This window comes from Lineus longissimus, chromosome 5 (genome assembly GCF_910592395.1).
Source record: "Lineus longissimus chromosome 5, tnLinLong1.2, whole genome shotgun sequence".
In the NCBI taxonomy this organism is placed as follows: Eukaryota; Metazoa; Nemertea; class Pilidiophora; order Heteronemertea; family Lineidae; genus Lineus; species Lineus longissimus.
Genome location: NC_088312.1, coordinates 12,160,561 through 12,174,171, shown reverse-complemented (window position 1 = coordinate 12,174,171; position 13,611 = coordinate 12,160,561). Strand labels below are relative to the sequence as shown.

At 39.8% G+C, this 13,611-nt stretch overlaps 1 protein-coding gene across 1 annotated transcript in view; it reads right to left on the bottom strand.

Annotated features, from left to right (window-relative positions):
* The window catches only part of LOC135487838 (uncharacterized), a 179,142-nt gene that overhangs the window by 141,073 nt on the left and 24,458 nt on the right, over positions 1 to 13,611 (bottom strand). Inside the window, exon 2 of the mRNA XM_064771940.1 lies at positions 10,062 to 11,009. Within this exon, the coding sequence (XP_064628010.1) occupies positions 10,062 to 10,998 (937 nt within the window). The 5' untranslated portion in view covers positions 10,999 to 11,009. The remainder of the gene's footprint in view (positions 1 to 10,061; positions 11,010 to 13,611) is intronic.

Sequence of the window (13,611 nt, the reverse complement as noted above, 5' to 3'; positions counted from 1 at the left end):
GTCACACTTATTTTACGTCTTTATATATATATTATCTTTTGTAAAGTGCTTAGGAAATGATTTTATTCGTTATTGTAGCACTCTAATTTAATAAATATTATCATTATATTATTATCATAGTATGTTTGAGACACAACAAGTAAGGTACGATCTACCAGGACGTGTTGTCCATGATGTTAAGACCAAGGATTGTTGCTCTTACTAGTAATTGTCCCTGATTTATTCAGACGTGGACAGTATCTACACTTGCCTGGAGAGAGGCATGCTGTTGTAAGAGCAAAGTCTCATTTATTACATACAATGTACGACATGTAACAAACAATACATCACAATCACAGTGATCAAATTCATATACGGCCCCCCCCCCCCCAGGTCTCGACACAACAAGAGACCTCCGACTCCGAAAAGAGTCAAACTGGATCCATAGATTGCGCACCACAGCTCCTCTTGGTCTTAACATCATGGACAACACGTCCTGGTAGATCGTACCTTACTTGTTGCGTCTCAAACATATTATTATCCTTAGGTATAGCCTACCTATCTGGTCTCGCATTCAGCTAACTCAAGCTGGTGTCCTTTCTTCAGCAATTTCCGTCACACTGCCTCCACAGGCGGGATATCGTCAAGAATCCCTGTCTCTTCACAACACTAACGTCACCAGGTCTTACTGCCAGGATCTACCCACAGTTAGACTTTAAAATTCCGCAAGGACCGAAAACCTCGGAGCTTGCTAGAGTCAGCTCATGATTTGTCCTACACACTGTAGTATTATTTCTGCTAGAATAAACATTCCAGCATGGGGTTGTCTGGTAACAACGCCAGACCCGTAATCACAAACACTGGTCAGAGTTCTGATGAGTTGAACATATCAACGAAACCGTTTACAAGGGCTAGCATATATAATGCTAGCCCAACCCCAGGTCATAGACACATTAGTGCAAAGACACGCGCAAACCGTCTTGGCAACCACAACGCCAATCACCGCTCAACGTAAGTTGTCGGGGACGTCATCAATACACTTATGACGTCATGGGGTAGAGCCCTCGTTGTGTAACAAGACGTTCAACGTTATGACGTTCATGACAAAGTAACGGAATTGCTGGCCTGACTTCACGTCAGACACAACGGTAATATCCAGCGAAGGTGTAGGTTGTGCCAGTTTCCAGTTGCGTATCTTCAACATATTATTATTATAGTTTAAGAATTGTATAAATTGATGCATTTGATGCAATTTTTCTGTAAAAAGAATCGAATTTGAAAAATTAATTAAGTTCTACAAATTTGCCTAAATTGTCTATAAAACCTAAATTAGACCATATTTGTGGGGCTCTATGTTGTTTTTGGCATTGATTTTGTTTTCCCACTTCATGAATTAGCTCAAATAACACTTTCTAGATGTGAGATTTTAGAATAAATGTAGCCAGTTTTCCAAAAAATTAAAAAATTAGATTAATTTATTTTTTGGAATACAATAAACTCATTTATCATGGGCAAAAGTATGCTTTCTTACTTGAACATTGAAAATATCAATGAAAAACAAACTTTTAACATCAATTTTAAGAGCATTAAAGGGAAGCTATGGGAATGATTCCCCATTCGACCAACAGTTACAACCTTAACATCTACGTAAACTGCGTATTCTTAAAAACAACTGTGGCTCTTGGTTTTATAAATAAACAAACACTAATGAGTGAAATGGATGATTTTAATTGCTTATTTTTGAAGTATGCCGCCATCTTGGTGGATTTTAATCTGGTCTCTCCTCCAAACAGAGAGCCAATGACGTCATGGATGCAGCCATTGTGACAATCAGCTGTTCGAACAATGGCGAATGCTTGGAATGACAGATGACAGTTCTTCGATTTCTTCGGGTTCTTCGTCGACGTCCGGCGATGAATCCTTCGATTACAACCGTGCATCAGCAGAAGAACGAGCAGGTCTAGTTTCCTATGCGTTTGAGCCAAGGTACCAGGGCAGAAAAAAGTCTGGAAACTAAGTGGAAACGAGTAGTACTCGTCGTGATAAAAACAAGAGGCCCAAGGGCCTGGCGCTCAGCTGAGTTGTTGCTGCATTGTTCGTATATATTACATTACTGGTCAAACTCTACTAAACTAAGGACTCAAAGCCTAAGGATATTAGCTTCTGGATGTGTAACAGTGAATTACGGTAGACTGGCGCAATCTACTTCAAGCAAGCTCCACCCTTGCAATGTGTGCGCAAACAGATAACCTAACCTATATTGGACCATCAATTCTACACACAGCAACATGATTCATCCTCAGCTGTTACCATGATGATGATGATGATGATCCTTTTCGCAAATTGGTCGTCTTCTGTCTTTCTTCCATACTTCAGTGCCAGAAATAGGATTTGCGTCATGTGATCAACCGGAGTTCATGTGACTTGAACAAGAAGCAGGTATAGCAACTCTCAAGTGAATGTCTTGCTTCGTAGGGTGATGAAACCTTTTCTAGAAGTTTTTGTGTGACGGCTTGTCAGTCAGCCGCAACTCCTTTAGGCTGCGTATCCATAGGCTGTTCCGTGCCCTGCACAACATTCCCTTTTTACCGCCTGGCGCGCCACACGGACAATGAACCTTTGTTGGTGTTATTGATCGTTCCCATAGGTTATGCCGTGTCACATTGCGGGCATATATGCACTGTGGATTGGGAATATAGGCCCATATTGGGATTGAACATGTCCATTCTTTTGCGAGTGAACAACACGGAAGCAATGTCTGAGGCGAAATTAATTCAAGAGGTTCATCAACGGGAACTACTCTGGGACCCCGAAACTGATGATTATCATAACAAGCACGAACCTGTAATTTGTTGCTTAAGTCAGGTTTTATATACATGTACATGTCAATTTGATGTTGCAAGTGAAAATACAAGTTACTTGTATTTTCATTTTCAATATTCATAAGAAATTGTCTTCTGAAATAATGACAGCGTGCGGATAAACGCGATTGACCGCTGCGAAATGAGGACTACAAAGGCCTACCATGACCAAAAAGGAATATCCAATGGAGACTCAGGGCATAGTGCCAGGTCACAAGGCTGTTACGCCATAACGCCACACTACACAAGGGCATACCCTATGGATACGCGGCCTTAACAGGCAGTGGTATGCCCCATCATCCACCCTCATTTTGATCCAGGGCCTGGTCCATATTCTCTTTGGTTATTTCGCCGCCTCTTCCGTCTCTCAACAATGACAGCTAAAATTGCTGCAGAAGCACTCAAACCACATCTTCTCTCCTTGGAATCATCCATTTTCCCTCCAAAATACCTATTTCCCTTTGTTCCCACTAAAAAGTTTGCAACAATTTACCAACATGTTGTAAAAATGTTGCTAATTTGTTGCAATTTTGTTGCTAGTGAACACAGGGCCTTGAAGGGCTTGTTGCAAAATTGTTGTAAAAATGTTGGTAAAATGTTGGTAAAATGTTGGTAAAATGTTGCTAATATTTTACTAGTGTACACCCTGCTTAAGTCAAGTGAAACTCTTAACAAACCTTAGCAGAATGCCACCATTGAAATGTTGATAATAATGATAGCAAGTAAAAACTTTAAACAGATAGACTTGATTTTTTTAACCAACTGCCACATGCGGTTTTCTTTATTTAGTAAATTTTGAGGTAAGTATTACAGAATGAAATACTTGAATACTAGAATTGCCTGGCTCTTCTGATGATTGCACTGGTGAACACCGAAGTCGATGGGATGTGCAAAGTCATAGCTCGATCCTCTCTCTTGGTCATCTTTGAGATGTGGTCACCAAATATGTTCAAATGCAGCTGCAGATCATTCCTGTCCTGCAAAACATGATGAGGAGATAACATTTTAATTTTGATAGAATAGGTAAGCTAGCCAAGTTTTATATCAAATACAAGGCCAACAACAACTGATAAGGCGCTAGGGCCGAATGATCAAGGAAGTTCATTAATATGATTGGGAATACATTGTGATAAGAGTGATGAATCGGCCCCGTTTGAAGCATTGTGCTATGTACAGTGTGCAAGTGTCAGTGTGTATCATATCGCATCGTTTGTTGACATTTCAAATCGCTGGCGTCGATCCTCAATTACACTGTTTATGTACATTGGCAACCTTACCCGATGATATCAGAACGATGTTTATTATTGTCTTGTTTATTCACATTAGTTCTGCTATGTGACAAGAGTTATTTGTTGAGAAATCCATGATTTAAAGCCGGACTTTGACATCGTTTCTCAGACCAACCAAGCTGCATTTCGCAGATCGTTTTTCAACGATCGTCGACGAACTATTTCAAATTAATCACATCCAATTAAACAATCCAAGCCTTCCCTAATGTCATCAACATGCAATAACACAAGCAGCCAAATATTATCGCCTATGAAATTGTGAATTTAATGAGAACTTACCTCTGAATAGACAGAACGCGATCTATTCCATAGCATGGTCTCCTTACGTCTGAACTGCGCAGACTCGAGACGTGACGTTCGCTGCATGTGTTATTGGACGTGGGATAACTCGCGCGAAATTTAAAATGCTCTTCTTGGGGGGTGCTCACTAAATTGCGCCAGTAACACCACCTGGTGAGAAATTCATGAACTACGCCTATTGATAATGAAAGAGAAAGCTTTGCTCTATAAAATTAGATTTGATTCATGATCCCCAACTGAGAAATCAGCTGCTGGAAAAGTTTTTGGAAAATTTCGCTCGGTGCCACCTAGTGGCCAAACCGCTCATCCTGCCGGACCCACATTTGGTCTATTCAGGAGTCCTGAAGGGTCTCAACGCCTCAGAGGGAAAATCTATCGCCTATCCGCCATAGTTTTGAAACGTGCCTGTTTAACGGACAGACAGACAGACAGACAGACAGACAGACAGACAGACAGACAGACAGACAGACAGACAGACAGACGGACACTCATTCTACCATTTACTCATATGAATAGCTCAGCTTTTCAGCTGAGCTAAAAACCCGCTGCATTCATGTCGTCATTGGCCCGGGAGATTTGAACAAACATGGCTACCCCGCAAACTGCTTATCAAATGCAATTTTCTGCACTATCTAGGAATATTCATCATATCCTTGGTGTAGAGTATTTGTTTGTCATGTAACTTGGTATGTATTTGTTTAAAAAAATATTTGATTTTGCTGCATCAATTTATTCCCATAGCTTCCCTTTAACTGATATTTGTCCTCCCAAGTAGGGCTATAGTCTGATCTACATCACAACTTTTGGTGAACCCGTCTGGCTCTAACAAGCCAGTTTCTAGCCTGATTAGGTAATCTAGTTGTCAAACACATAAATGACCATATCTTCAATTTGGATGGAGCAAATTGCATGGGGTTTTCTGTATTGTATGTCTTGCAGCAGGAAATGGCAAAATACCTGGAGTCATGACCTTTAAAAGAGAGATATCACACTTTTTAGGTTTTCAGTTTTAGCCCCCAAGTTAAAATCAAATCGGACCGCATCATTTTTTCTTAATGTTTTAAAACCACTGATTTTGACTGAAAGACCACTGCAAAGCACTACCACTTGCATATCATTATGAACGACATATTTCAAAAACACTGCCTTATGACTGAAAAACCACTGATTTCCACTTCTCGAACTCTGATCGAAACCCGTGGCATTTTCAACATGACTGAAAACCACTGCTTTATGACTGTTGAGATTAAGACTTGATGGCAGAGTAAAGCAGTGGTAATTGCAGTCAAATTCAGTGTTAAATATCACCCATAATGCAACCTGAGACAGGAAGCTAGTAAGTTTGAATTTGATAGTCAAACATTCAAGAAATCATGCTCTTCATAGTTCTCGATATTTACCCGAATTTCAATACGAGAAGAGGGGAGTTTTAGTCAGTTTGAATTGGAACACGTACATAAGGAGCCAAATGAATGCAAAAAGGGTAATCTAGACAGACACTGAAGTTGTATTTTCAGCAAATCAAGAAGGCTGTAGGCCCTATAGGTGTTGTAATGTATGCATACACTGCAAGATATCTGAGTCAGCTGCACTGAGTCAACAGCTGATGTTGTGGGCTAACAATACACATCAATCAGTCTGTTATTCTACAGGCCGTGTGCAGTTACTTTAGTTGGACGTCAATTTGATCTAGCTTCAATCCCTGACATCACTGACAGTAGCTATGTGCCATGTGTTGTTTCAATTGTCTAGTAACTCCATCTGACCACTGTCATTATGACAAAGTTTGCAATGACGTAGGTCAAGGACGTGAATTTGTCATCTTTTTACTGTGTCACGTCATCATGCAATGGCGATGTCCTCTATTTGTGCAGATGACGTCATCACTGCCATATTGGACGCAAACACACCGTCTAAAATAGGACAGCAAAAGTAACAGTTGGCTAGTTTTTGCTTTTTCGAACAATTTTTTTGGTTGTCATCAGCACAGGGGGGCACGTCCCCAAACCTCTCTCGGCATCCGTGCCATTGAATAAATTATTCATATTAACACTGAAAATGACTGCTCCCTCCAGGAGGTTTTGGAAATGGCAGTCAAAATCAGTGGTGTTTCAGTGTGGATTCAGTGCGCTGCGAAATATTTAAATTAACACTGAACCCCACTGCCAGCCATGTGCATGATGCATAGTGGGGAGTCATTTTCAGTGTCAAAAACAGTGGAAATCAGTCAGCCTAAATATGTAAATGACTGCCTTACCACTGATTTTGACTGTCTTACCACTGCTTATGGCTCCCTAACCTCTATTTTTGATTGCTGTATATAACTGTATGCTTTGGTAACGGGCGACTGAAATACACTCCCTATGACTGCTTTCCACTGATTTCAACATTGCCATAAAAATGTGAGGTAACACTGCAACCTGACTGAATCCTGACTGATATCACACTTCTTTTCGGTGAGGGGCATTTCAGAGTCCAAGGTCACCTGACCTGGGGGTCCTGTGTACAAGGTCCTGATACAACGTTGTGGTATCGGTTTAAGCGTTGTCTATTATATGTTTGTCACAATATTCTTTGTGCAAATTAAGGAGATCCAGTCATGGCACAAGGCTTCATTTAGACCAGCTGAACTCGGTAAAAATAACTAAATTGGTGATTACTTCTCATGCAGCACATTGGCTGCATAATCAACTACCTGAGGGAACTCGAAACTGCTTAAACATTTATCAATGGAAGCTGATTCCCGCCTTAGGTTTTAAATGGGTCGTTCAAAACTCCCCATTTTTATAAGCGTTTCACTATAGGTTTCCTTTAAGTGATAAAACAAAAGCCAGATGCCATTTGATGAAGATCAACCTGGAGAAGTAAGGTGTGTAAAATAAGAGATATAAATAAATTAGCTTTACAACAAGTGGGAGGTGGGAAAATCATAAGTTTCACCTTGCTACCTAGATTAAGTTGTAATGTAGACCCCTCTGTATTCACAGTGCAGCTTGAAGCACAACAGGAGCATAATATACATCACACAAGATCAGTGTTTGCATTCGGACAGTGTCAGCAAGTCGCTGACCACGCTGTCAACTATGGTTACCACAGCGCTAGCACATAACATAGCAAATTTGAAAACTCAGGCCTATTCAACGGCTAATAATCCTGTTTTTTAATACACCTGCCAATAGGTTTGTACCGGTGTAGCTGTCCTGAAAAGATAGAGAAAACAGTGTTTTTGTAGTCCTATGCCTAATTCAGGGTACATAAAATGGTCCAGGGATCATTATGTGCTCACCTCCGGTAATGTTAATTCATGTCATCTGCAGTGGATATAGGGACAACAGTCATTGATGTCAATTTTGCAATCTTAGAGGACCTGGTATGGCAGTGCAGCTCTAATTGAGAATTGATATAAGCCTGGACAGGGCTATTAATTTTCAAGATGGCTGCCTGGCAGCCATCTTTTCAGGATTTAACTGAAAATTTGGGATATTGCAAAGAGTAAACAGATACATAACCACCTGAAATTTGGTTGCAATCCGATCATTGGTTAAAGAGTAATAGGACTTTTTTTTATTTTCAAGATGGCCCCCTTGCCACCATATTGGTCATCGGATTTGACTGAAAATTGTACATTTTGTAGAGAGTACAGAAGAGAGAGTACATAGACATATAATCATATGAAATTTGGTTGCAATCCGATCATTAGCTTCAGAGTAATAGGACTTAGTTTAATTTTTAAGATGGCGGCCTGGCGGCCATATTTGTCATCGGATTAGACTGAAAACTTGAGATATTGTTAAGAGTACCTTATTCACAATCACATGAAATTTGGTTGCAATCCGATCATTAGGCTCGGAGTAATAGGACTTTGTTCATATTGGTTGATGGATTCGACTGAAATCAGGGATGTTGTAGAGGGTACATAGATATACAATTACATGAAAGGACTGAGTGCTTTAGGATCCATCCCTTGGATTATGATTCTAGCAAAAACTACCAGGGTGTTTTTCTGAAACTTGCATGGAAAGCACCATTAATTGAAATTGACCTTATTAATTTCTTCTGTCTTGCTTCAAACCCCAAAAACCAAGGGTAAATAGTAGGAGCTTTGCATTTTTAGACATTCCACAAGAATCGCCTCGACAATCTCCTCAAGATACTGAAAAAGTTATCAAAATTTCGATTGGGAAAGAGCCCAAAAATATTCGAAAACATTATTGATTTGGCAGTTTTACCTCAAAATTCTGGATTTATTCAGCCAGGTCAATAATGACATAAGTCAATTGTCAGTTGTAAATCCCTAATTAAGAGTGCTCTTGACAAGATTACCTTATTCATGGGCTCAACCACTTCTTCTGATGGGTGCAAACAATGAAGTAAATGAAGTTAAAAATGACTTTGTTTCTCTCAATCTGTCTCAAATGACCACCTGTCCCCCTTGACGTCCCAAAGTGGTACAGTCCAATAGAAGTCTCTGTTAAATTTTATATAAAACCTGGTTGATCTTTTGATTCTGTATCTCTTTGAAAAAGTGTCAAATACACGAAACGTCGAGAATACGCAGATCGTTGCTTGTGTTTTATTCACTATAAACAGTCCAATAGAAGTCCTCAGTTACCTTTACAATGAAATAGATCCCTAAACCTTGCTAATCAGCAGATATATTGTCGCAGCAGTCGAGTGATTTTACTCAATCATAAGGTCCGGCTTTTTGACCCAAAATTGCAGAAAATGAAGTTTTAATAATGCTTTTTGAGACTGTTTCTAAAGGAAATGTTAAATAATTTTGTCACTACATTATCTTGAGGAGTTTGTCATGGCGATTCTTGTGGAATGTAAAAAAATTCAAAGCTCCCACTATTTACCGTTTGTTTTTGGGTTTGAAGCAAGACAAAAGAAATTAATTAGGTAAATTTCAATTCATTGTTTCACCATCACTAATGTTTTGGGCCCTGGTGTCATCCATGTGAGTTTCAGAAAAATCGCTCTGGTAGTTTTTGCTGGAATCACAATCCAAGGAATGGATCCTTGAGCACTCAGCCACTTTGGTTTCAATCCGATCATTAGTTTCAGAGAAATAGGACTTTGTTTAATTTTTAAGATGGCCGCCTTGCGGCCATATTTGATGTCCGAGCAGGCCAAATCTTTGAAGTAGAATAGAGGGTCCCAAGGTACATGTCCACACAAGTTTAGAACCTTTTAGCTCAAAAAGAAAGGAAACGTGCCACGTATCGGTGATTTAGCAAACTTTGACCTCTGTGACCTTGAAAAGTATGTCAAATCCAAAACCCGTCTGATAATGTGATGTATCCTTGCTAAAGGAGTACCTACCAAAAAATCATGAAAATCCGACAAAAATCCCATTGCATGATTTTATGTTTTTGCATTACTCCCCCTGGTGGTCAAACAGACAATAATTTTGGAATGAAATTTTTCTTTGAATCGTCCCAAGGCCCAAGGGTACATGTGTACCAAATTTTTAGTCAGACTTCAAGCAGTTACCAAACTTGCCACGCTAACATATGCCGTTGACGGATGCCGACGGAAGACAACAACGGACGATGACGGACGCCACGTCATCGCATAGTCTCATGAGGTGACTCAATTATGAAAGAGATCTTGCCGAAGTTTTACCTACCCTCCTTTTCCTTTTTCTCTGGAGTAGGAGACACCTTCTCTGGGATAGAAGTGACACCAACTGTGGTTAATGAACTTTCCTGTGCCGAAGAGATTAAGACAGAGGACTCATGCCCCCCTACACTAGGCTCTTGTTCCTGCCCAAGTATCTGCATGCCTCCTTCATCTTTGTAAGCACATTGTCCTGCTGTTTGTTCAAAAATTTCGTCACTCTGCTGTCGAGGCAAATTCGCAATTGCCACATTTCTGGATTCATGACTTTCTTTTTCCGTCTTTTCCTTCAAAGCTTTATCAACAGAGATAATGACATCTTTTGCCCAATCATCAGATTTATACTCCACAGTCTCAGATGAAGCCCGGGCAGTATGCACACTAACACTTTCATCATTTGATTCAGCATCATTTTGTCCTTCCTTTTGCTCATCCATTCCTTTTTCTAAAAGCACTTGGCCAACACAAGTGCCAGTTTGCTGCTGATGATGATCAGACTCAGACCATTCTATTTGTAGTTCTACCCCTCCTGGTTGAACCAGAGCAGTTGGCCTTGGATTTGTCACTTCACCTGGCCCAGGGCCTACATCTGCACTTGGCTCTGTATTTCCAGTGTATGAGTCCTTCTGTAGAACCTTAGGATCTCCTGTATCTTCAGCTGTACCACCAGCTGTACCACCAAGATCAAATGCATCCATTGGTAGAACTCCAATGGCATTTCGAGCTTGTTCAGTCAAACCCGCTTTTGAATTTCCCGCATCTACAGTATGTAGTTCTTCATCTTTAGCTCCCACTGCACATGGTTGCTGTTCCAAATCCGTGTGTCCTTGACCTTGTAGACCTCTCTCTTGCTTCACAAATAAATGATCGTCTTTATGAGGATCACCTTCATCTAATGGGCCAGGTTGGCTGTTCTCACCATCACTAGCTTGGCTGTTGGCCTCCATTCAGACAGATCCTGAAAGTATATCACCAATAGAGATTTTAAATGTAATGTCCAACAGACATGGTGCTCACATGGGGCAACAAAAGACAGTTGAGAATGGACAAATGTTACAAATCATCGTATTCTTCTTCTTCTTGTAAATGATATCAAATTATTTGAAACAGGATTATCGATGCCCGTGTTTATATACATGAACCAACTTTTTGGACAAAAATGGTATAACCTCCCTTATTAAGGACACCACTTTATTACCAGTACCAACGCCTAGACCCATGGGTGTCTGCATTAGAATGGTTGCACTGTATCTTTATTCAGGTAAGATAGAGACCACATGCAGCACATTTTGACCACTCTGAAAGTCAAGCACAATGTTCTGTTGACACAGTAATAACCCTATTTTTTCCCATTTAAAATTAAGATAACGAAAAAACTTTAGATATCGATGACATTTTAGAGTTTGACCTCTATGACATTGAAAATTAGTTTCAGTTCAAATGTTTCTGCACAATGTTTAGGTTCTTCAGATTAATCAATGGCATTAATTTAAAGATCACTTAGACAGTGAATGAAGGTATCTTGAGATATGACCCATACGACATTTTTTTACCTTTGCAAACTTACACCTAAAAGTAGGTCAAACACATTGACATAAATCTTTGTCAACATGTAGAGATTTCCAATAGGTGTATACATATCAAAATCGACGAGTCAAGGACAAATAAGGACCAAACATGACACTGCCAGCAAAATTTTGTTTGACCGAGGTTAAAAATGGCTTTGGAAATAGGTCAAGGTCAAGGTACATCTAGCGCAATGATGAAAAGCTTGTTCAGATTAATCAATGACATGCATAGCATGTGATTATATTCCTTCAAATCATCGCTTCACATTTAACAAAATGGCTGTCGTCTACGTTTCACGGCAAAAATTGCGTCTTTTGAAAAATACATCCGCTACACTTCTATATCTTACCTCAGTTGAATCTCAGTTTGTTTATTTTAAATGTTAATTCGCTCCTTTAGCTATAATAAGAACAATTTCAAATAAAAAAATTCTGTGTTTTAATTTTTTTACGGTGTTTTCTTTAAAACATGTCAATATTTTAGGCACCCAGTAAAAATGATGACCTTTTGACCTCTGGTGACCTTGATAATGACTTAATTTGCATTAAACTAATTTTTATGGATAAAACAGTTAATTAGCAATTATATGAGTGGTGATTTGTCTGATTACTCCTTTTACTTCTTGAGTAATTGCATTTTTGATTTTCCCTACCCCAACATTTTGTCCTTGAATTTTCAACAATTTCGAGCATGCATGCATTCAAAGGCCGATTTTTACAATTCAGCTGTGAATCTGTTATGTCCATACTCTTATATTCAAATCTCTGGCTGTTTGACGTGACGCGGTATGTGAGGTTACGGAACATGGTGGGCTACTATGTAATCGAACCAGTCTTTCGTTTACCGAATAAATCCGTTGTTATACATTTAACAAGAGTCTTTCAGTGATATCGACAATCTCACAATGGCGACGAGGGTGGTGAGAATATAAGTCGCATTCTCGGCCAAGAAATACGGTAAAATTAAGCCCCAAACCACCACTTAAAAGTGCCCGCCCCCGCCAACTTGCGTCAACCTGTGGTTTTACAAGGGATCGCCTTAAAGAAGAACTAAAATCACAAATCATACAAAACTGTCTCTCAACCCATCTGAGAAGAAGAGCCTTATGCAATACAGACATGACACTAAAGGGTCTTCTCGACTTAGGCCGCACATTTGAAATATCTGAAAAACAAGCTGTTGGGATGGAACAAGCCCCAACACCAGCAGTGGAATCTGCCAACTTCACTCAAAAACGGAACAATAATTCAAATCAGGGGTGTGGTTGTGGCAGATCGTGTAGTCGCAAACCAAAGCGTCCATTGCAATCTACTCCATCGCAATCGAACTACAAGTCGCAATCGAACTACAACTCGAAATCAAAATACTAGTCTAAACCCAAATCGCACAAATCTTGCTGGTTTTGTGGTGGTGAATTCCCTCACCAGGGGGAGTGCCCTGCAAAAGGAAAATGAAATGGCCAGGGCCATTGTGCTCACCTGTCGATATGAAAGGGAGAGTATGAGGAAGAACTTGTCATTGTTAGGGGTTAATCAAGCAATAGTTGTGGGATGGTGTGGTTTGTCTTGAAAAAGTGGAGTTAGTCGTATTGTTTTCCGCGTGCACATGTTACTGACGTTGGAATAAGTGAATCGTTATTTGTGGGAGAAGCTGAGAGATGTTTTCTGGCCAATTAAGACGGGTTTACATGTGTCTTAGCTATTCAGTGACTATTGAAAATTAACAGCGCATTTACATTTTGTAAAACCTGCTGTCATTGGCCGAAATTTCAAATGAATGGGATGTACCTGTGGAATTGCGTGTGAATACGCTATCTTGAAAGGAGTATTTATCCTCGGCTTGCGATTAGAGAGAAATGTTGAAAAATATGATACAAGAACAATTGAAGCAAGGAATGCACAGTATAGAATATGATGTACTGAGTAACTTAGGTAGCAGTTTGTATTCATTTTTGAGACAATAACATAGTTACAAGACAGCCCTATAGTCGG